General features: G+C 39.7%; 2 protein-coding genes across 21 annotated transcripts in view; one reads left to right on the top strand and one right to left on the bottom strand.

The window, feature by feature from the left end:
* Positions 1 to 12986, top strand: part of LOC138982789 (actin-binding LIM protein 1-like) — a 63401-nt gene extending 50415 nt beyond the window's left edge. For all 3 annotated transcript variants that reach the window (XM_070356134.1, XM_070356133.1, XM_070356135.1), the window contains 9 exons: positions 733 to 918; positions 3136 to 3399; positions 4462 to 4554; positions 5003 to 5088; positions 5710 to 5767; positions 6554 to 6594; positions 6954 to 7052; positions 7700 to 7771; positions 8142 to 12986. In XM_070356134.1, the coding sequence (XP_070212235.1) occupies positions 733 to 918; positions 3136 to 3399; positions 4462 to 4554; positions 5003 to 5088; positions 5710 to 5767; positions 6554 to 6594; positions 6954 to 7052; positions 7700 to 7771; positions 8142 to 8255 (1013 nt within the window). In that variant the 3' untranslated portion in view covers positions 8256 to 12986. The remainder of the gene's footprint in view (positions 1 to 732; positions 919 to 3135; positions 3400 to 4461; positions 4555 to 5002; positions 5089 to 5709; positions 5768 to 6553; positions 6595 to 6953; positions 7053 to 7699; positions 7772 to 8141) is intronic.
* Positions 12987 to 14125: 1139 nt separating this feature from the next.
* Positions 14126 to 25218, bottom strand: part of LOC138982785 (dedicator of cytokinesis protein 1-like) — a 120366-nt gene continuing 109273 nt past the window's right edge. For 17 of the 18 annotated variants that reach the window (XM_070356113.1, XM_070356112.1, XM_070356122.1 and 14 more), the window contains 3 exons: positions 21229 to 21376; positions 20107 to 20252; positions 14126 to 18822 (listed from right to left, as the gene is read on the bottom strand). In XM_070356113.1, coding sequence (XP_070212214.1) covers positions 18748 to 18822; positions 20107 to 20252; positions 21229 to 21376 — 369 coding nt within the window. In that variant the 3' untranslated portion in view covers positions 14126 to 18747. The remainder of the gene's footprint in view (positions 18823 to 20106; positions 20253 to 21228; positions 21377 to 25218) is intronic. The other variant, XR_011460976.1, reaches the window with a different exon arrangement.

The raw sequence follows: 25218 nt of genomic DNA, 5'->3' as shown, positions 1-25218 counted from the left end.
TAAAAGATAAGCGGTACTTGATCAATTTAACGTTTGTAAGGAAAATAAAAGATAAGTGGTCATCAATCAATTCAACTTACTTACTGTATTTGTGCCACACTACATTTGTGCCACTCTTCTCTTTATTGATTTTTTTTAATATATTTTTCTTGTGGTTTGTTTTTAGTGTTTTCCCATATCACTTACTTGAATTGGAAAAACAGATAATGTGTAACCATAGGGCACTTTTGAATGTGGAAGGAAGTAATGGATATCATACGTCCAGTCATTTGATAGAAATCACAGGCTTTGAAAGTGGTTTGTATTCATCTCTGTTGAGATAATGATTCCTTCTCTGTTACTGCTCAAATTCACCTTGTTGTCTTTGAGAATGAGATAAGGATTCTATCTGTTGCCTGTGATGTTTGCAGCCACAGGGAAGCTAAGGATTCTATCTGTTGCCTGTGATGTTTGCAGCCACAGGGAAGCTAAGGATTCTATCTGTTGCCTGTGATGTTTGCAGCCACAGGGAAGCTAAGGATTCTATCTGTTGCCTGTGATGTTTGCAGCCACAGGGAAGCTAAGGATTCTATCTGTTGCCTGTGATGTTTGCAGCCACAGGGAAGCTAAGGATTCTATCTGTTGCCTGTGATGTTTGCAGCCACAGGGAAGCTAAGGATTCTATCTGTTGCCTGTGATGTTTGCAGCCACAGGGAAGCTAAGGATTCTATCTGTTGCCTGTGATGTTTGCAGCCACAGGGAAGCGTGTGGTCAAGGTGCGGAGGAGCTCGTCACCAGGTGGCGACCTGAAGAACGAGGAGCCCATCCGCATGAGTATGCTGCCCGGCGGTAAACCCAAAGCGCCCAACGAGCCTGACAAGATCGAACGTGACGACTGGCCCGGCCCTGCCTCCCCTGCCGCTATCCTGTCTGAAATCTGTAAGTCCCTGTCTCTCTTTAACTGACAGTGATTGGAAGCAGTGCTACTCCCCTTTTTGACTCACATGCGAAGCAAAAGTGAGTCCATGTACTCACCCGAGTCGTCCGTCCGTCCGTCCGTCCGTCCCGGCGTCCGTCCGGAAAACTTTAACGTTGGATATTTCTTGGACACTATTCAGTCTATCAGTACCAAATTTGGCAAGATGGTGTATGATGACAAGGCCCCAAAAAACATACATAGCACCTTGACCTTGTTTCAAGGTCAAGGTCGCAGGGGCCATAAATGTTGTCTAAAAAACAGCTATTTTTCACATTTTTCCCATTTTCTCTGAAGTTTTTGAGATTTAATACCTCACCTATATATGATATATAGGGCAAAGTAAGCCCCATCTTTTGATACCAGTTTGGTTTACCTTGCTTCAAGGTCAAGGTCACAGGAGCTCTTCAAAGTTGGATTGTACCGTAAAGTACCTTGTAAGCGCCCAGTATCGAGTAAGCGCCCACCCCCCACTTTTAGTCCAAAACCGTGCATAGGGTATAGTACCTTGTAAGCGCCCACCCCCCACTTTACACCATTGAAATCAGGGGAAATAAAAATTCCGCACTTGATCTGCTAGTTTTGTGAATGATTTCCCTTTCTTGCCAACCCTATCACGTGTGTCTGCACGCCTTAATTGGATCTAAATGCCTGCAAGTCAATGATTACAAGATGCCGCGGATACAAATCGTACACCGTTGCATTTAAGCTGTCAGCTCTTGACTACTTGGATAATAACGCCAATGGAAACACACACACACTCTCTCACACACACACACACACACTCTCACACACACACACACACACACACACACACAATACTCCCCCTCCTCTCGCTCTCTCTCTCACTCTCTCTCTCTTTCTGCCGAAAACAGTCTTTGACTGCTGCCCATATCCAGAAGACGTACCCCTTGTTCAAGGGAAACAGAGACACAGTGCGGCCGACAGCGGCACCTCTGAAGAAAAGGATGCGACGACATTTGTCTCCCCAAGCTCTTCTAATGACAATACGAACAAGAAAAACAATGGAAGATGAAAAAAGAAAGAAGATATGATTACGAAGTGATCAAAGATCACATTTCTTACTGAAAACTGCTCGTGCATAGGGTGTAGTACCTAGTAAGCGCCCACCCCCTACTTTGGGTCGGAATTGGTGCACAGGGGGGGTGGGCGCTTACAAGGTACTTTACGGTATACATATTTTGAAGTGACCTTGACCCTGAACTATGGAAGATAACTGTTTCAAACTTAAAAATTATGTGGGGCACATGTTATGCTTTCATCATGAGACACATTTGGTCACATATGATCAAGGTCAAGGTCACTTTGACCCTTATGAAATGTGACCAAAATAAGGTAGTGAACCACTAAAAGTGACCATATCTCATGGTAGAAAGAGCCAATAAGCACCATTGTACTTCCTATGTCTTGAATTAACAGCTTTGTGTTGCATGACCTTGGATGACCTTGACCTTGGGTCAAGGTCACATGTATTTTGGTAGGAAAAATGTGTAAAGCAGTTCTTAGTGTATGATGTCATTGCTAGGTTTAGCTGAAGGTCAAGGTCATGTAAAGGTCAAGGTCAAGCATGTGAGTCGTATGGGCTTTGCCCTTCTTGTTAAGACATTAAAATGTTAGAACGTGGTGTCTTGAAAGAGAGGACATGTTAAAGTGGAGGTGGATTTACAGTCAGTGGAGGTGGATTTACAGTCAGTGGAGGTGGATTTACAGTCAGTGGAGGTGGATTTACAGTCAGTGGAGGTGGATTTACAGTCACTATCAAGAGAACCTCCGAAGAAAATAGTGAGGAAGCGCCACCCTCATTAGAGTTGATTAGTCGCTGAAGGTGACTTTAAATGCAGTTGCTAGTGCTTAGAGGATCTAAGAGTCCTTCAACTTTTCAAATCAATCTGGCAAATAGCGTAAAAGTAAAAAGTAAGCATGTAATGTCAACAAATGTTTCTTGTGACGCTCATTTAGGCAACACGCAGGATTGACCATAAGTCGGATGTTCAGTACAGAAGTGAGTTGAATGTGAACACATTATTTTTCAAACTAACTCTTAACATCACAGCAAAATGGGAGCCGCAATATTGACTAGCCACAATGAATCAGGAGAGTTTGTGTTTCCTGTATTGGTAATGTGGAACAGTCACGAACGTGAATCTTTCGTGTCACAGTACGCGAGCGCAGAAGGAGTCGAGGAGAGCTGCCGGATGAGGACGAGGACGAACAGGTGCCAGACGACCCCAAGATCCTGCGTGAGATGGAAGAAATCTCCAAAATCAAAGACGAGTCGGGCATCGGCAAGGTGATCTTCCAGGAACTGGCGGAACTGAAGCACAAGCCTGCCAAGCCAGTGGACCCCTGGAAAGCCTCCAGAGTTCCCAGCGCCAAGTACGAACCACGGTACCACACCCGCTACCAGTCGCCCATGTTTGCCTGTAAGTCTGCCCACGGCGCTATATATGCTTGTTTTAAACTTCTGGGAAAATAGAGGAAAGTTGAAGTTGGTGTACAGTGGAATCTGCCAGTCCTGAACTGTTCGGGGAATAAAGTTAAAGTTGACCCTACGTACACTTATTTACTGTGCTTGTACTTGCATTGTCGCAATAAATATAATTGGAAGTATACACTTTTGAATAGTTCAAAAGTAAAAATTTCTTCAGCCACAAAAGAAATTGAAACAAACAAGCTCATAATAATTAGATCCTGCTATGTTTTGTGAATTGAAATTTTCTGTTCTTTTAAAATGAACTTGAATCAGCGTTCCATCAGAACTCTGTCAAATGGATAGTTTTCAACTGAAGTATGAAAAAGATGAGTCAAAAGTGATTATTTCTGTGTAAACCGTAGTCAGAATATGAAACATGTAAAATGATTCATTCTTTGATTGTTGATTTAGTGGGGCTGACGTTTTGATGTTATTGTACAAGCCAGACATATTTCAAAATTTTTTGTTGATGTGCAGTAACAGAAAACATATTTTAGCGTTTTATTTGTATGTTACCTTTGTAACAAAGAGACATCCAAAAAATAGATACTGTAGCACAGCATTGTTCACACGTGCACAATAAGAAAAGTGTTTTGTCAGGTGTCACCGGAATAAATCGGCTAAACTAAACATTAATTACAGGCGCTTGCTGTTGGCACTCACTGCATTGTATTTTGCCTCAGTCAGACATCACTGTTCTGTAGAACTACGACAAAATTAAAAACAAGACATCAGTTTTGTCATATCCCGGATTGTTATAGGTACTTCCCTCCCCATGTACATTATGAAATTTCTTTACAATTTTTTATTTTTTTTAAAAGAACACAAAAAAACACTGCACAAAAAGCAGTAGATATCTGGTGTGTGTCCATTTCAAGGATCCTCTGATCTCATGTAATATAAGGGACTGATGTGTTGTGATCATGACCCAGGCAGGAGTGTGTCTCTAACATGCTGTACTAGCTGTGCGCGGAGCAGTAACCAACATGTGACAGTTGCTGTGTGTTTTTAGCTCCCTCACGATTCATCGACGCCACACGACGTTCATGGGACGACCACGACATCCGAGGATACCGCTCAGTGTCTACCCTCGCCAACCTACCCAGTGAGTCTTGTTCTCTGGCCTGCTGTCTGCTATTTGTTGTTGTTTATGTGCATTTATAATGTATCTCTTAGATTGGATGAAAAGTGTTTTATTTTTATGTGACTTGAAGAATCAAAAGTGACTGAATATGTGGTCTTGATGAAAGAACGGTCTACATAGTCCTGCAGCCTGACAACGGTTACATGTTAAGTTACCACTGACATAATGTGAAGGGATTGAAGAGGAAAGAAAAACATATGTAAAGGGTAATCTAGGGTGCTGCCCCAGTATTGATTTTTTAGCTTGTGAAGGAAGAAGGGATAGCAGATGCTTCCCAACATTATTTTGCTTCCCCCTACCCAAGGGAAAAATTGGATTAGAAAGTGAAATGGACTCTGCAAGAGAGGATGGAGGGTTGATATAACGCAGCCAGGCAAGAGCTGATAACAACGAGTGTCGTCTTTTACAGCCGCCAGACCTGGTTACGGCCCTGCCTACTCCACACCAAGGGCAGCAACTCTCCCCGTGTCAGGAATGTACGGTGGTCGAGACCTGGTGAGTGTGCCGCTTTCTGTTACAGTCAAACCTGTCCTCGCCACCCCCTCTCCGTCACGACCACCTGCCCATTAACCCCGATATTAATTGAGCCAAGTTGACTTCACAAAGTCTGCTTCATGAAGCTTGCTGCACAAAGCTTTGGTACTGAATTTTTCGGTGAAAAGATTTTGCAAAGTATTTGTGAATTCAACTTGGGGCTCAATTAAGAACGGCCTTTCCAACCACCCCATATAATTGACCTTTCCATAGCGGCCACCTGTTTACAGCGACCTCGTTTGGTCGGTTGCATGGGTGGTTGTTACAGACGGGTTTGACTGTTCCATTTCAGTGTGAAACTCTTACTCCAGTTTGATAGCAGGGTTCAGCATCTTTTTCAGTTATCGTCTTTTCTGGGCTCCTCGTGTAGCCTCTTAAGAAAAAAACTTACACACATATTTAAATTGTCACTTTTTGTTGAAGACAATCACAATAAAAATGTTAAAATTGTGAACAAGTTACTTATGATAGTCGTTCGGTTGACCGATTTTGATGGTCTAATCCCACTCACCCCAAACCAAAAAAAAAGTGTTCCTGACAGGGATGTGCGGCACATGGTAGTAATGGTAATTTTTGTTGCAGACATACTTTGGGTTCCGAGATGAGAGTGGAGACTCTGAAATACATCAGAGATCAAACTGTGAGTATATATAATGAGTAAATATATCTATCCCTAATAACGGGCAGAATATTTGACGAAGAAGAAATAAACTGTTTCTGATATTTGTCTGATTGTTTTTATGATGATATGTATATGTTTGAACCGATATGTTTATTCAATTGCATGAATGCTCAGCAATTGTCATAATTTCTGAAAAATGACATGCTTACATCTATGGAGTTCTCAAATGAACAATCAGAATTGACAGAGAATAGAACATACAGAATCAGCTACACAGAGGTAAGTTTAGTTTAGATGCTACTGAGATTTCACAAATTGAACATAGAAGAAGATGACAGTTTAACCCTCCCTTGCCTTCAGAACAGAAAAAAATCATAGGTTCACAGAGGGCCTGGTCGCTCAATTGGTAGAGCGCTGGACTTGAAAACCACGGGGTCAAATCCTGGTTGGGACAAACACAGGCCAGCTTAATGTACGACTCAGACGGTATCCACCCTGTCTCACCGATGTAGGACGTAAAAGACCTGGGTTATTCTGCCAAAAGTGCAGGTGGCTGAATACACCTAAACATTCACACATCTGGGTAGAGCAACTTGGTTGCTGCTAGCTTTCCACTGGGACCAAGTGACCCGAAATTCTCAGCAATGGGACAATAGTACATGTAATGAAAATGGGTGGGTGGGGGGGGGGGGGGGGGGGGGCTACATGATGGTAGTTGATCACTAAAAGGCAGAGTTCCTTGATGATTGTGATGATAACGATGACAGTGGTTGTGGTGATGATGAAGACATGTTGGTGTTGCAGATACTTCCACCTCCACCTTGACAGGAGACAGTCTGTCCAGGGTGAGTTGCTCTTTCTTCACCTTGTATCCGCTTTTCATGTCATTGTCAGTCTTCTGCAGGGTGTGCCGAAGAAAATGTTCCATTTTTATCTAACATTTTAATGGACAATAAAGTGTTATAACACCAGCTTTTTTTCCTTCACTTCAAATATGAAATAATCTGTGTACTAGACCTGATTTGACTGGTCGGAATGACAGTGACCATTTCTTGGAAGAGCCAGGATTGATACTTGTAAAGAAATTTATACCAGTTTGGAAACTGCCAAGCACGATCTCTGATGCATTCAGTGTAAGACTAAGAGTAGTGTTACAACAAGCATAGTATGTTGGCATACATTGTGAGTGTTGGTGGGTATGCAGGGTCGCAGTGGTGTGTCCAGCGTTGCTGCCTATGACGTGCCATCAATACCACTCCTCAAGCTGCAGAAAAGCACCTGGCACACCGAGTGTGATCCTCCCGTGAGTGTGCTTCTCTCCATTATCTGTCACTTGCTGATACAAGGCAGCTGCACTTGCTTGCAGGAATGTGCAGGTGCTTTTACGCGTGCAAATACATGGGTGTTACTCTTCCGGCTTTTGCCGGATTTCCGGTTTTTGAAAAAATCTGAAGCCGGAAATTCCGGTTTTCCGGGTTTTCAAAAAAAAAAAAGAAAAAAAAAAGCTTCGTTTCGCTAAGTTGAAATAACGAGCAGCGGTTCCGATCCGACTTTTGACACCGGTTCGCGTGCTTTTCGGTTCGCTCCCTTGGATTTGCCGCCATCTTGCTTATTATGATTTGGTTTCGTCGGTGTCCAGAAACTTTCTTTCAAACTTGAGCATTTTGGACCCCTGCCTTTCAGGTTTTTTGATTTTTCCCAGTAACACCCATGCAAATATGTTCAGATCCGTGCTTAGGTTCACACTTTAAGCGTGTGTATACACACTCACTTTTGCATGCATGCATATGCACAGGCACACTTGCACACACATTCAGACAAACACACTCCTGCATGCACGCACAAACTATTTTGGGTGAATTTCAAAAATTCAATATATATATAGTAATCAGCAATGATTGTTTCTTTCTTTTTTCTCTGAAACTGACGTCCATGTTTGCCGTCTTTCAGGTGTACGACTATGAAAAGCTGAAAATCACAAACTTTGATTTACCACGGGATGTTGATAGGAACAAATTAGAGGTGAGTGTTTCTCTTCTATTTGAAATAAATGAAGGTGTATTTCACAGACCCCAGCCCTCCCCTCCCTACACCCAGCCTCTCCAGCTGCCTTCAAAACAAGTATGACACAGTCATTTTCTTTTTGGAACTTGGGTGCAAAATATTGAACTGCTACAGAGAATGTCCGCTCAGATTATACATACAGTATACATTTGATTGTTGAGTGCAGGTTTTCTTCTTTCTTTCATGGTTGTTTTATTGTACACTCCCATTATACTGAAGAAATTTGGCCCACTTCTGAGAGAGAAACAAGGGCTCATGAGATCTGTACCACTATGTATTTCGCATTCAAAATCATGTATGCATCATTCTTTTTTTCTTTTTTCCCCAGATCCACTTGAATGATGAAGATTTCAGCAGAATGTTCAAGATGCCTCGCGACCGCTTCTTCCGTCTGGCGGAGTGGAAACGAAACGACATGAAGAAGAAATTTGATCTCTACTGAAACATCTTCAGCACTGCTCTGCGTGTGTTTGTGTGTGTGAGAGTGTGGCTATACGCCTTAAAACAGCCTCTTTCCACATTGCTGTGACTGCTTTCACCTTGTCTTCACCGTCATCGGAGAGTTGCATCTCATTCTCAGTGCTGTGTGCTTTTAAAACACTGTTGTTTCTTTGGAAGGCAGATGTGAGCTTGGTCGCTTGATGACTGGTCTGTCACTGTGTGCTGTTTGTGCAAGAAGAGTGATGAGGTGGAGAGATGCTGCTGCTTTTCTTTGACGGAGAGGAGTTCAGGCCATGCTGACATTGACGCTAGAATAGTTTTGTCATGATACGACGCGGATGATTCTTCGCATTCAGGATGCTTACTTCTGGATTCTTCCAGGAAATTTGGTACATGCCTTTGCAAAAGAGAACTTGCTGTGTTTGATGGTTTCATTACCACACTTTTGGATATTTTCTTTGCTACATTTTTGCTTTGGGAAGCATCGATAGTTGCTTGGATTTTCGTATGAGCTCAGCTTCCTGTATGATTATTCACAGACAGCTTTAAGCACTTTAATGTGTGTCTTGATGTCTGAATTCTTAACTGTTATATGAGTGTTTGAAGGTAGCAGATATTTTCCTACTTTATTGAAAGGCAATTTGGGGCATATAATCCCAACGCATTGGTCAAGTTGTGAAAGACAGTTCTAGTTTTAAAACCAGTTTAGAAGGACATCATTTTTATGGCATTTGTGTCTTGGTTTGCTGTTGGCAGTATGAGTGCCATGCGGTCAGAAATATTGCAACATGTCTTAAGTGAAGCCAAGTTCAGTTAGCTTACATAAGCTTTGTTATGCTTGGCAGTAGAGTCCCATTTTGCATTGTAAGCCGGTGTTTTCTGCAGCATTTTATCAGTAGAAAGGTAGGTTTTGTTTCCTCTGGTTAGAACAGCAGTATTGCATTGCACAGATCTCCACATAGAATGGAACCGGTGTCTTTGAAAATGTGGAGTTTGATTCAGTAGTTGTAAAGTGTGTGTGTGTGTGTGTGTGTGTGTGTGTGTGTTACCTACTGGTATCACCACACAGGCAACTTCTTCCAGGAAAAGCCCCGTGTCGTGTTGGGTCCTAAATTCTTATCTTTTTAATCTTGACATAAATCTAGTCTTTTATAAGAAAATCGTCATGATTTCACCTGCGTGAAAATACACCCTGCAGCTACTAATCAAAGTTAGTACACCAAGCAAAAACATTTTCTCGCACATATTTTATTAAGCAATTTAGCACAGAGAGCTAGAATGGTATCTAGAATTTTACAGACATTTTTGGTAGAAAAGAGTGTGTATCTGTGTGAAGCGAGCCTCGGCATGTTCACAATGAGACTGCAGACAATGTTGTTGCTGCCTGTTCAGCTTTTGCTTCTTGTGTGCAATGGATTTGTGTGAGCTTGGATAGGAGTTTTGTGCTGATGAGTGTAATGGTGTATTATTGCATCCATTTTTTTATTATGATGTAAATGTGACTGCTTTGAAATGTTGATGGTGCAAATGTAGGTGTTGCTGTGTTTTTCCATGATGTACTTTTCATCGCTGAAAGGTGAGATCTGAAAGGATGTTCAGACATGTTCACATAAATACTGAAATAGTGGCTTTAAAATCTGCAAGATGTCTATTTGCCCACTCATGCTGTATGTCAGTCTGTCGTTTATCAAACTTGAATTTTGCTTTACGTGTATGTCGTTTATTTGTAGGGCAAGGTGAAAACCAGTACGATATTGTGCGTACTAAAAACGTCATCTCTAAACGTAATTTAGACCAGTGCAGCAGTGGGTAAATATTCCGCCAGGCCTTGACAGATTTTAACTATCATTTTTTTGTAATATTTCAAATGTTAATTTGAAACAGAATGATCGACAGAATAATAGTCTGTATGACGTAACAAATCATGTTGGTTACGCTTCAAAGATCACCGCTTTTTCTCATCCAATGTTGTCACACTGAGTTTCATTGTTGAGAATGCATTCCCATTTGGCTGGTGGGTCATGGTATCTGGTGCTTTCTGTGTTATATGCTATTCAATGTCTGTAGGTGTATTGTAGGGTCAAAAGTCTATTCGAGTCTCTTTTTCTCTTATTTTTTTAAGCTTGTGAGGTCTTCACGTCTTGTGACATCTGCTTGTTAATGTGTGTAGGATACGTTTTTCTAGAGTTTTCCTGAATCTTTGCAAGAACTGACGGCAAAGTACAAATACATATTTGATGTGCTGAATGCTGGTGAGCCATTTTAATAAGAATTTTATGCTGCATATCATAACTGAGTTTGCTGTTCTTTTTGTCACCCAGTTTTTAGCGTGTTGTGCCAATCTAATGTGTTGTGTCGATTTGCATCAGTACCTCCCTTAAAGTTTGCCTTTTTTTTCCAATGCATTATTAGAACTTGAGCTCTTTCAGTTGTGGATCCTGAATAGCTGTGTGGTGTCTTGTAGGTCTGCTTCAGAGGGCCGGAAAATGTTTGTTTTTGAGGTTTTTCGTGAACTTCCTTTGGGATGAGGTTTTCAAACACTGCCAGGGCGAGACAGTTTTGTGTGAGCCAAAGTGTCTGGTGAAAGTGATGGAGACGACTAGCAATAGTACCTGCTTTTATTGTGTTTTTATCCCATTTTTATTCTTCCGTGGTGTTGAATGACCATATTTTTGTGAGCGCTTCATGTAGTGTACATGAATGTGACAATAAGTACAGCACAGAGTTTGAAATGCTGTACACAAATGACTGCTTGCTGGTCCATGTACGTGTAGTTTGAATCATACGTGCAAACAGTTTGCTTTATGGATGTAAATTGTTCGCATGATGTAAATTTGGTTCGTATATTTCGGGTAACCTTCAAGTTGAAACCGATCTCTCTTGTGGTCAGGTGAATTTCAATATTTGTCATGTTGTTACACATGTTAGCATAATATGACGATTCACATTAGTGTATATATTTGTCCATATTAGGCATGCATGTCTTCCCCTGATTTGGTCCAAGTTATGTTTTAATAATTTTTGACTGTTTAGAAACAGTTGCAATGTATTGCTCGTGTTGTGGATTACCTTCCAAGAACTCAAGAACTGATGGATTTGTACGGCATTATTCTGAAGTTTTGCAAGACGGTTGTGAAAAATGGACAGTAAAGAACATTGGAATGTTTACTTAATATGGTCAAAAGGTCTTTACAGAAAAGAGTTGACAGGTTTCTTTCAAGAAGCCCAAACAAATAAAATAATAACATAAAATAAATAAATTTAAAAAAATTAAAAATTAAACTTGAAGGAACATGACTATCAAACATATCCTTTCCATGTTGATGTCACACTTAGAAACCCCCAGAAAACATGAAAACTTAAATTTTACCAACTTCCAATTCCTCTCTAAGTCTTTGTAGACTAGTTGTGCAAATATCAGTTACCATAGTCTTAAAGTCTGTTGTCTTTTTTTCACTCAGTAGATTTGGGCATTTTTTAAATTCAATTTTGAGCGATAGTTGTATGTGTATTTTAGTTAATCATCTACCTCCTTTTCCCCAATTGTGCTGTAATGGTAGTTACTTTTGCCAATATTATTATTTTGTTGTTGTTGGTTGCTTTTGTGCAAATGCTTTGCTTGTATGCTTTTGTGAATATGCCTTACAACGCCAGTCTTTTTTATTGATTTGAGTTGTTGTGTGTGTGCAAACACTGCAGATTTACTACAAGCTTCTAGTCCGCCAAGTTGTTCACAGAGTTTTATTTTTGCCTTTTGAATGCATATTATGTATAAGTAGTTGTATTTTGCCTTAGTTTTTGTATTTTTCACATTGATGTATATAATTACTACCGAAAGAAAGGAACAAACCGTTACTATTCAGATTCCACTTATGGTGTTTGAACGAGTGATTTTAGATTTTTTTTCTTCTGAATTTGGTAAATGTTTATTGAGCATGAATACATTTTTATGTCCACCACCACATCCCATTTTGTGAGATTGTGGTTTGCTTTGAATGGCAAGACTTTGTGCTTCTCCTATCTTCCAGTTTCCCAGCCGTTTTCTTGTTTACAAAAAGAATTGAAAGATTTGATGTGCATGAATTCATCTAGGACTTGTCATTCTGATCTGATTTCATTGTCAGTTCTGTGTAGACCTGCGAGGATGAACAGAAAACAGAGAGGATCCACTATTCATGTTGAGTTTGAAAGGAATTGTGGTACTTTTTTTTTTTAAATGGATTGCAAACATGAGTTGCTGTACATACTTGTAAAGCTTGCACTCTTTAGCATGGTAAGTTATTCAGATTGTCCTTTTGTTGGAGAAAGTCTTTATCCAATTTATTCGGTTTGAAATCGAGGAATCCAGACTGAGTTATTTAGCCTCAAAAGTCATAAAAAGAGTATTCGGGTGACGCAGATTCGTTCGTTATATTGTCCTGTGTTGTGAGCGAGATTTTTGTGTGGATGGCAAGGATTTTTTGGTCCATTTTCATGTACTGGAAACTTTTTTCTCTTTTTTTACCGTTGGGTGGGAGGCCTTTTTTTAAATTATTGAATGGTTGTGATTGTATTTTTTCAGTCCCATTGTCTGTCTCATTGTTTTGTCACTGAGTTATTTGGAGAGAGGGCAAAAGGGAGGGGGTGGGGAGCTGTTTTATTGATTATATTTGTGATTTTTTTCCTTTGCAAATTTGCATTGCTGATACCAGGCTATGTTTATATGCAAGAAGAAAAAAAAAGGAAATGAAAAGAGTTTGTTTCCCAGCTTGAGTGTGAAAGAGTGAGGTAGAGACAGCAAGACTTGTTCTTGTGACCTGATTGGCAAAGAAAACAGGAAAACAACTTAACGATTGTAACGGAAAATGATTAAGAACTGCAAATTCCATGAAATGTAATACTGAATACGGTAATAATGAAATAACTATTCTTGTACAAGAACAAGATAATGTAAAATGTAATCAGTAAACAAGACAGACGGCAAATAACGTTATTAAAATTAAAAAAAGTCCAAAGTATTAATTGCTGTCTGTCATCTTTACTGATTTCTTCTTCCTCTTTCTGTCGTCTTCTTGTTTTAGTATTGTATCTGTAGCAGACCAAGACAATCGTAAAAACAGATTCAAGGAGGACATTTTACTGGCTCTACAGTTAATGCTTTTAATTGTTGTCATTTTTTTTACCTTTTCATAAATTGTGTGATACAGGCAAAATTTTAAAGTGTCAAGCTTCAAAAATCGTAAATATGCATATTTTTCAACCAGGTAAAATCAGTTGTGTAGAAAATTCATCCCATCATGGTCAAATGAGATTTATCTGCCAAAGCGTTATATAATCACAAAAGTTTAAGACAACGATTAAAAAACAAGCCAGTAAAATATCCTCCACGAATCTGTTTTTTCTTTTTGATGTACCTTATCTGGTTAATATTTTACAACAGTTTGAAAATGACGAAAAAAATCATTTGCAGCAGTGTGGTGCATTTCTTTTGCCTCCTACTATACATGTTAGGGCGGGGATGTAGCTCAGTCGGTAGCGCGCTGGATTTGTATCCAGTTGGCCGCTGTCAGCGTGAGTTCGTCCCCACGTTCGGCGAGAGATTTATTTCTCGGAGTCAACTTTGTGTGCAGACTCTCCTCAGTGTCCGTACACAAGACCAAGTGCGCACGAAAAAGATCCTGTAATCCATGTCAGAGTTCGGTGGGTTAAGAAACACGAAAATACCCAGCATGCTTCCACCGAAAGCGGCGTATGGCAGGGTAAAAACGGTCATACATGTAAAAGCCGTGGGAGTTTCAGCCCATGAACGAACAAACAAACAACTATACATGTTAACAGAACAAAAACAAACAAACAAAAAACAAGAATTTTGTATCCAAAGCAACACTTGCATACCTTTACAATATGTTTACTACATAGCACATTGCATTGTAACAGTCTTTACTTTAAACACAAACATGAGTAGCACCAATACAAATATTAAGTACTGAGCTCGGTGAGTTTTTGTTTCCAAGCTCCACTGACAGTGACAAGTTCACTGCTAAAAGTACTGTTAATACCACGATTAATGTTATGACTGAGCTCTGCAAGATGCAGCACACACACAATGTTCGAGGCTTTGATTTGTTCGCAACTGTTTAAGTTACCCACACACTGCTTGCTTTTCCTCAGAGACAATATTTTGACGCCCTTCACACTTGTCAACACCATTTAAAACTGGCAAGTTAGTCTTGAAGGCTATTTTGTGACATACAGATCCAACTTTACTAATGTGCTGATAATTTTAGAAGCTTAAAGAGAAAACAAACAACAAATTCAGAAGGTAAAATGCAAATTTTTTCAAGTTTACCGTCATATTCTTTTCCCCTCACCGATAAATCCCTAGCATTGGGCTCAAAAGAAGCATTTACAAATATTTTTTGTTCTGCAAAAAAAGTTTACTACGCTTGCTGCTTGTACATTTTGTATTAATCTCTGCATTGAATAGGTTCTAAGTTTCTTCGTTTTCGTTGTTGGCGGGGGTGGAAAGTGAAGACTGACACAAGCCCACTTTGAATTTTTGACATAGCTGATTTGATTACTGCCTAAAAATAAAATTGCAACATGCTCCACAGGCGGTATACCTCTCCAAAATCAACAAAACAGAACTAACAAGACCCCCATCTAAATTGATTGAACAGAAACAAATGTTATTAAGTACATGAAAAGTCCATATCCTGTCAAAATAAATACATCAACGGAAGGAGGAATTGTGGGGGATATTAGGGATTCCTGTGCAATTAACTATGAAACCCTGACACCTTCAAGGATAAGAAAAAAACTGAGGTAAATACCACATTATCTTGCATAACATGAACAAACTCGACCGTTTTCACAGCGTAAAAAGTGTGTTGCATAATACTAAAACTAACTGCAGAAACTTCCATATTTACACATTCTGCTGATCATTTTTGGTCCCAACTTTTGCTTTACAGCCTGCTTGTGACTGAACTGTTTAACCGATCATTGCATTTCTACCAAGACTAAAATGCTGTTACATTCATTGAAAACATTACCTCTTTTATGGACTAGCTTCTGTTACAAAATGGACAATACAACAATATGAGTTCCATCATGGAAGATAGTAAAGGACATTGAAAGAAAAACACACATACATTGCACACAATCTGTTAAGAAATTTGCTAAAACATTAATAAATAAAATATATCAATATTTATTTTATTCTAAATAAAATAAAATAAATGAAGCAGGCATCCTATGACCAGTAGTAGCTATTCAACAACAATGAAAGCTACAACTTAAGTACTACATATCACAAGCCCGGAGCATTTTTTGTACAAAGCAGAAACAAATCTAAAACTTACTGGGCAACTAGCTTGACTCTCGCTTCAAACATAAAAAAACAGAGAGAGAAAAAGTGTTGCAAGCACGCAGGAGATTGTTATGCAAGGGATAAGATTTAGGTTCCGACTTTCTTATTGGTTTTACTTGTGGTGGTACTGTACCTGCCAAATGAGGCCCCTCCAATGAGAGGACACTTCCCCATAAAGGACACCTTCATTTGTCCTTTTATCTTCAGCAAAATATATACCTATCTTATTCTTATTCTTATCATGACAGGCCACCTGCAATGTCAGGACATTTGGCTGTCAAGGGTGTCCATCTGAGATACCACTGTATTTTTTCCACACTATAATAGTCCTTCCTATTCTTTCTTCACGGATGACCTACCACCACTCAAACATCAGTAATGTCCAAGAAAACTCCACTTTACGGATGACCTACCACCACTCAAACATCAGTAATGTCCAAGAAAACTCCACTTTATGGATGACCTACCACCACTCAAACATCAGTAATGTCCAAGAAAACTCCACTTTACGGATGACCTACCACCACTCAAACATCAGTAATGTCCAAGAAAACTCCACTTTACAGGTGAGAGTAAAGAGTAGCCTAAACACTATTCTCTGGTAACATCAGAATGGCTAGTATCTTTGAGCAAAACTCTACATTATGCCTCAAGCAAACATTTACAGTTAGAGGAGAGATCAATTTACTATGTAAAATGGTGTGTGGGGCTGCACAAATACTATTACAGTATTAATCAGAAAACAAAAGATTGATGATATAAATGTCATGAATTCTAAGAGAACAAACAACAAATTTAAGATCAATTTAAAACCACAGATCAACAGAATGACAGATCAAATTAGCCAGCCAAGAGAATTATGCAAGATGGTGATTTGGCTGTACACATGGCTCATGTCAAGTGTGTTGTGAACACTGCAATGCTAGCAGGATGACAAAGGAATCAAAATAATAGTTCTTAAAGATACCTTCCTTCTCGTGTTTAACATCATGTCTGTCAGGGTTTTTGCATGAAGTGAGAGCATCCCTCCACTTGCACACATGAAGTGAGAGCATCCCTCCACTTGTACACATGAAGTGAGAGCATCCCTCCACTTGCACACATGAAGTGAGAGCATCCCTCCACTTGTACACATGAAGTGAGAGTATCCCTCCACTTGTACACATGAAGTGAGAGCATCCCTCCACTTGTACACATGAAGTGAGAGCATCCCTCCACTTGTACACATGAAGTGAGAGCATCCCTCCACTTGCACACATGAAGTGAGAGCATCCCTCCACTTGTACACATGAAGTGAGAGCATCCCTCCACTTGTACACATGAAGTGAGAGCATCCCTCCACTTGTACACATGAAGTGAGAGCATCCCTCCACTTGTACACATGAAGTGAGAGCATCCCTCCACTTGTACACATGAAGTGAGAGCATCCCTCCCCTTGCACACATACCAACAATCAAGAGGCTCGCTGCTTCCTGTGGAGAGCGGGATTATTTTTGTTGCTTAAATGATTTCGCAGATTTGACACCAGTGTCAGTTGTGACATTTTTCAACAAAAAATGTCTTTCTTTCTTTCTTTCTTTATTTGGTGTTTAACGTCGTTTTCAACCGTTCAAGGTTATATCGCGAGGGAGGGAAGGGGGGAGATGGGATAGAGCCACTTGTCAATTGTTTCTTGTTCACAAAAGCACTAATCAAAAATTTGCTCCAGGGGCTTGCAACGTAGTACAATATATGACCTTACTGGGAGAATGCAAGTTTCCAATACAAAGGACTTAACATTTCTTACATACTGCTTGACTAAAATCTTTACAAACATTGACTATATTCTATACAAGAAACACTTAACAAGGGTAAAAGGAGAAACAGAATCCGTTAGTCGCCTCTTACGACATGCTGGGGAGCATCGGGTAAATTCTTTCTCGTCCCAACCAATATGGGACTCCCCCTAACCCGCGGGGGGCACACAAAATGTCTAATCTACATGGAAAGAATGCAGACTGTAGATTTATATAGTATGCAGAGAGATGGTTGTATCCAAGGTTACGCTGCCTGAATGGATCTATGGTGACTTACAATGGGGTCTACATGAAGGACGCTATCTTTAATAACCAGGAGTTTATGGAAGGGTTTGTGCATAGGCAGACATCTGTTTTTCAAGTTCAACATGATCAGGTAAAACTTAAATTCCCTTCAGAACAATTCTCACATGTATCCATTCCCTTTAAGGTTCAGTAAAATGTACGGTTGAGATGCAAACAGAAAAAAACCCCAACTGAAATCAAAGTATAAAATGCGTTTCAAGTTTTAAAAACAAACAAAAACCTGAAAACTTAAAACCGTGCTCTGTTTTGCCTTGGTAGATGAACAAATGAGAAGACAATATTTACAATTGGGGGGTATTTACAAAATCTAAAACTTACACCTCAATGAAATATTCCACACCAAACCTCCACTCAAACCAGACCACAATTCCCGCAACTACAATACAATGGTCATACACTGACAAAGTGTGAGTGAAAATTGAACCTAAAGGCAGAGGAAAAGACCACTATATCAGCTGGAGATAGAGATACTGAAGAGACAGAAAGACCAAAGGTACACTACATAGTGAAGCAAGTACTTAAAAAATAATTAAAAGCTGCAATAGCAATAACTAATATCTGCCACAGCAATGAAATGTACAAATGATAAAAGTGTTTGCACAAATATAAAGCAGCAAGATGTTCTTTTTGGCTTTCTTCACCTAGCAGCCTTTGAAAGCCCTCAACAGACTGTTAGAACAGAGACAGAAAGGGAAAAAGAATCAGAGATAAACAAACGAGAAAGAGAGAAGCCTTTTGTGCGTTTATAATAGCATTCACAGCATTCCGAGCCAGATAACAATGATTGCACCAACATCAAACATTCTGTGAACGAAAAAAATGTCCACACAATTGAGAATGAGCATATAAAAAATTTAAAAAATTTAAAATATAAAATATCAATGCCCCAAGAGAGAGGAACACATTCAAAAAGAGTGCAGAAAAAAAGCCAAGAAAGCATGCATTAGCCATTGTTTAACACCTGCACATTTTAAAAGTCTTGGCAAGATCAGCCACTGAGGTCAAGGTCAAGATCACGGACACAAGGTCATCCTGTAAGGTCAAGACGGCGGAAAGTTCAACTTGCGAGGAACAGGCGGCGGAGGAGCATCATCTGACGGGACAGGAGGTAGGGGCTGCCGAGACCAGAGAAAAGACCAGAAATAGAGGTGAAGGTCACATTCTTAGTCAAGGTCAACATGTTGGCATTCATTGCAATTTGGATACAAATAGAAGGAAGTAGTAAAGGCATGAAATTCTGCTCTCATATATATATGGGGCCAATTTCAGAAACGGCAGCAGATTCTCATCAAGGGGTATGGAGAAAGAGAAGTTGGGGGGATTTTGCAGACATTGGTTTTTTTTCATGATGAGCAGCTTGTCTTCTTCTCACTAGAAAATTTACAAATTTTCTCAGCTTCAGATTCTGTTCTACATGCTAAAGAATTTCATGCCTGGCAGTTAGCAGATACAGCTGATAGAGAGTTAGTTTGTACAAAGTTAAACTGTCACAGCTGAAACAGAGTGTTTAAATAATTATGTACATGTGCAATTCAGCGAAGATCACTCCAGTATGTCTGCACATTTGTTGCAAGTCAGAGTCTTGCTGAAAATGTACAGATGCAAAGAAGATGCAACAAACATGATAATTATTCTGCTGAAAATGAAGTATGACAGGGTTAGAGGTAATATACACAGCTGAAAATATTAATACAATGTACAGCAACACATACAAACAGAAAAACAAACAGACCACAAACTATCAAGTAAGTAAACAAACAAACAAACAACAGAGCACAAGACAACATACACAAAAACAATAAGGTAACTTGTGGGCAGCTGAAAAGTATCAGGATAAAAAAATTCAGCCAGCAAAAGATAAAATAAAAAAAATTAAAAAAATGTATTTTTTACAAGTAAAATGACTATTTCTAAGAATACTCACCTCAATTTAACTAATAGGAGTTACCTTACTTACGAGTGCTAGTCTAGCACTCGTAAGTAAGGTAACTCCTATTAGTTAAATTGAGGTGATGTATTCGAAAGAAATACGAATAACCTCTAATATTGAAATTACACAGGTTGACCAGAAAGTAACCTCTAATACTGTAGTTACATGACTGTGTTGACCAGAAAATAACCCCCAATATTGAAACGACACCCGTTGACAAGAAAATAACGTCCAATACTAAAATTACATGTTTTGACTAGAAAAAAACCTCTATTACTGAAATGACATGGGCTGACCAGCAACTAATCACTAATCCTAAACATTCTACCAACCCTGTCTTCTTTTTTCAGTCACAGTAAAATGATGAGTACTGTTGTGCGTTCTGAAAAAAAGAAGAAGAAAAAAAAAGCAACACACGCAAAGTTCAAGAGCAACCTCAAAAGTTGAATATCTTGCTGAAAATGCCGACCTTTTGGCGCTGTGAGACGGAAGAGGGTCGGCGGGGAACGGGTGGAGGGTCGCTGGGAGAACTGACATTGGTATAATCAGCGTTGTTCTGTTTCTCCGGCAACGGTGGGGCCGCCTCCTCCATCATTGACCCAGAGTCGCTGGAGCCTTAAAGAGTGAACACACAACAGTTTACATGGGTGGTGTTGACACATGATTTTTGACTTACATGTATTTGAAAACTCGCAGAGACTTTTTTTTATTAAATGTGAAGCATGCAGCATACGGGAAAATGCGTCTCTTTTTTTTTACCAACGCTAATCATACAAATGATGCATGAAAAAAAGGATAAAATATTAAGAATGTATTGCAAAGTTTACTCCACACTTCAACAACATGGACTTTGTGTATAACCTGAAAGGGTTGTAATCCGAAACAAACCCTGATATGACTCTTCGTGGTCGGCTGGGCGTTAAGCAAACAAACAAAGAAAAATCCGAAACAGATCGACTGGTATAATGCCAAAATAAATAATTTTAAAAAAGACAAGAAAGCTTTGTTTATCAAATGTTTAATGCTTAATGATAGACAAAACAAAACCTTTACAAGAACGTCAACCTAATGGTCTTTCAAGTGGACAAACAAGATAGAACAAGAAATTCCTCCGAGGTAGGAAAAACACTCCCGTCCTTACCATTCTCACTGCCACCAACTGAGAAGGTTATTTCCCTTTGACCATTAATATGTCCCTCTAGAAGTCCTTGTAGAATCTTAATCCACCAATAACTCCCTAACCGTGTGTTTGACTGGTCCCAATTTTTGTAAGGACCGTCTCAGGAATGTATAGAACCTGTTCACCAAGTTTGGCGACAATCGGTCCGTTCATTCTTGAGATCTATATGCGAACACAAACACACAAACAAACACATCGACCGAATCCTATACACACCCCTATACCGGGGGTGTAAAAACAAACAATCAGTGATGCTAAATGCTACTTTAACTTACCTGTGAACGTCTTCTCTTCTATTGCTTTTGTCTTTTTGCTTCGTCCATTTTGAAAGAGACAACAAATTTCACAGATAAGTTATGGTACCTATTATCATCACTATATACTTGTCCGAAAAAGTTGTGTGACACTGACCAGAGAGCCTGTTGCCGGTGTTGGAGGTGACGGTGCTCTCGGAGGACGCCAGGCTGTTGATACTGTTGGTCTTACTCCCCATCTGATAGCTTGGGGGGCGGCTACCTCGGCGCTCCGAGTCTGGCCGTGGGGGTCGACGAGTCGTCAGCTGTTGACACACGTGTCTCTGTAACTCTCAAAGCCTGATGATATGCTGACCTGCTTTTTCTTGTTCAACTTCTTGTCACTATAGTCCTGACAACTTGCTGTTTTTAGTGTGGAGTAGGCAGTTTTCATGGCATCAGAACAACACCTTTCTTTCTTTATTTGGTGTTTAACGTCGTTTTCAACCACGAAGGGTTATATCGCGACGGGGAAACGGGGAAGATGGGATAGAGTCACTTGTCAATTGTTTCTTGTTCACAAAAGCATTAATCAAAAATTTGCTCCAGGGGCTTGCAACGTAGTACAATACATTACCTTACTGGGAGAATGCAAGTTTCCAGTACAAAGGACTTAACATTTCTTACATACTGCTTGACTAAAATCTTTACAAAAATTGACTATAGTCTATACAAGAAACACTTAACAAGGGTAAAAGGAGAAACAGAATCCGTTAGTCGCCTCTTACGACATGCTGGGGAGCATCGGGTAAATTCTTCCCCCTAACCCGCGGGGGGAAGAACAACACCTGATTGCATGAGATCAAAGGTGGTTTACTGGAAAATTGCACCACAGCCCACCCCACAATAGATCAGATCTGTGGTTTACCAGGAAACACACCCCTCCCCCCACCAATGATCACGTCAGTTTTGAATAGAAATCAAGTAATTATCTGTGTAGCAGACTTAAGGCAATGTGAGGCACTAAAATTACCAAATTTAAACTTGGAGAATACATGGAATTACTTTGTTTTCTGGGTAGGTATTGAAGTCACTTACAAAAAGAAATGAAACAATTGCGAATACTAAATGACATAGACTGCCGTTGCTATGGAAACTGGCATTAACAGCGCCATATTGGATTTCTAGGAAACGGTTTTACAGCGACATCATACATCAGAAATGCATGATATTTGGCACAATGATACACAAGACTTATATCTGCAATCATATAGAACGATTTTTTGACTAAAGACTACAGTTGAATTTATATTAATTTTTGTAATAAGGACTAATGAATATGTGGTTACAAATTCACTCATCCTTATTACAACAAGAAGGGCAAAGCCCATACGACTCACATGCTTGACCTTGACCTTTACATGACCTTGACCTTCAGCTAAACCTAGCAATGACATCATACACCAAGAACTGCTTTACACATTTTTCCTACCAAAATACATGTGACCTTGACCCAAGGTCAAGGTCATCCAAGGTCATGCAACACAAAGCTGTTAATTCAAGACATAGGAAGTACAATGGTGCTTATTGGCTCTTTCTACCATGAGATATGGTCACTTTTAGTGGTTCACTACCTTATTTTGGTCACATTTCATAAGGGTCAAAGTGACCTTGACCTTGATCATATGTGACCAAATGTGTCTCATGATGAAAGCATAACATGTGCCCCACATAATTTTTAAGTTTGAAACAGTTATCTTCCATAGTTCAGGGTCAAGGTCACTTCAAAATATGTATACAATCCAACTTTGAAGAGCTCCTGTGACCTTGACCTTGAAGCAAGGTAAACCAAACTGGTATCAAAAGATGGGGCTTACTTTGCCCTATATATCATTTATAGGTGAGGTATTAAATCTCAAAAACTTCAGAGAAAATGGGAAAAATGTGAAAAATAGCTGTTTTTTAGACAACATTTATGGCCCCTGCGACCTTGACCTTGAAGCAAGGTCAAGATGCTATGTATGTTTTTTGGGGCCTTGTCATCATACACCATCTTGCCAAATTTGGTACTGATAGACTTAATAGTGTCCAAGAAATATCCAACGTTAAAGTTTTCCGGACGGCTGGACGGACGGACAGGGGGGACGGACGGACGGACGACTCGGGTGAGTACATAGACTCACTTTTGCTTCGCATGTGAGTCAAAAATGTATTTAAATTCATCTGTGGTCTTTAGTAAAAAATTCGTTCTATATGATTGCAAATATAAGTCTTGTGTATCATTGTGCCAAATATGCATTTCTGATGTATGATGTCGCTGTAAAACAGTTTCCTTGAAATCCAATATGGCGGCTGTTTCCATAGCAACGGCAGTCTGTGACCATTTATATTTTTTAAAAAGTTCATTTATTTCTATGTCACTTCAATAACAACCCAGAAAACAAGGTTAGTTAGTTAGCTATTGCTTTTCGGGTCCAGCGGACCATAATAGGCCAAATCAGGACCCCCGAGAAAACAAGGTTATTCCATGTATTCTATAAGTTTAATTTTACTGCCGCACATTGCCTTAAAGTCCAGACACCAGACAGTACTGCAGGGGCGGACCTAGGGGGGGGGTTCCTGGGTGCCCGGAACCCCCCCCCCCCCCCCCCCCATCCGGTTTTTCTTTTTTTCTTTTTTTTTTTTTTCTTAGTAAAAAAATAAAGGGCTTGTGCTTTCCTTCCTTCCAAATGCAACATGCTTGAAACTGACGAGAAACTCAAAGGAGAGGCCTCCGATTGACCTAAAAAAATTAAATTCCTTCAGCATCTGGGGGGCGAAGCCCCCCAGACCCCCCACCAAGGCTGAGCGGCCCCTGGACCCCTGCTCCAAATTGGAACCCCCCCCCTTATCCACAACTAGGTCCGCCCCTGGTACTGTGTCTCCTTGACCCAAGAACTTATGGCTAGTTTTTTACATTTTTATTTGTCACTGTTTTAGCTACTCTACCACCACCCCTCCCCTTTTTTCACACATATTTACCACATCTAAACCGAATAATAAAATTCGATCTTGAGGACAGACAATTCTAATAACAAAGGGAAGTAAACGCTATAAATATAATTATATATATTAACCGTATGTGAAAATGACGTGGAATCAGTCTCCACATAACTCTCACTTTCAGTTGACATCTATATATAGAGCGCTTCCTCCCCTTTCTCATCAGATCTTGCCATTATCACTCTGCGTTATGCAGACAATACTACCTTTTTACTAGTATCACTCTGCGCTATGCAGACAATACTAGGCCCCCCAAAAAATAGGTCTGTTTACGGTAACATAGGCCAAAAAAATAGGGTCGGTAGGTCGGGATTTATTTTGTTTATTTTTTTCCAAAAAACCATATTTTTACTTTATTTTGCAATTTTTTTTTTTTTTTTTTCCCAAATGCCAAAAAAAAGTCTAGGGTCGCGCGAAAAAAATAGGGTCGGTCGGGTTACCGTAAACAGACTATTTTTTTTTTTGGCCCTACCTTTTTACTAGTCTTAAGTACACTCACCTGTGATCATTTGCAAGAACTAGCAAGCTTTTTCATGCCAAGTTTCAATGTCGCAGGTTACACTGTAAGCAGTTTTTACAAATCCACAAAGCTGACAGTTTTCCCAGTGAATTTCATATCCATGTATCTTTCTCCTTACAAACTGACTTCACAGCTCAGAAGCATGGCACAACGCAACTTCGCAAAAACAAATACGAGCTCTTAGTAAAAAAGAAGAAAAAAATGTCAGCATACATGTTCAGCGCAAATCAAGGCTTTAGAAAAGTAAACAAGCAAATTTCACGGGAATTCAGGAAAAAGTTCAATTCATGGAAACTGAAAGTTGGCATAACATAAACACTTGCACGTAACCAAAGAATAAGCAATGCAAGTTACACCCAATAATGATTATGTACATTCAGGAACACTCAGGGAATTAAATGTATTTACACCTCATATACCAGTACAAACTAAATTAGAAATGCAAGATAATTGACAGACATGCAATGAATCCTCTATCCCCCCCCCCCCCCCCCCCCCCCCACTCCCCATAAACAAGTTCAAAACCACAGGAGCTTGTATCAAACCACTGGTCAATAAAAGTATTCTACTCCTGTAATTCTTCAGTAAGGATAATTAAAGGAGTAG

The sequence above is a fragment of the Littorina saxatilis genome, linkage group LG12 (assembly GCF_037325665.1).
Source record: "Littorina saxatilis isolate snail1 linkage group LG12, US_GU_Lsax_2.0, whole genome shotgun sequence".
NCBI lineage: Eukaryota > Metazoa > Mollusca > Gastropoda > Littorinimorpha > Littorinidae > Littorina > Littorina saxatilis.
Note: the sequence above shows the minus strand (reverse complement) of the source record. Positions and strands in the feature narration are given on the sequence as shown.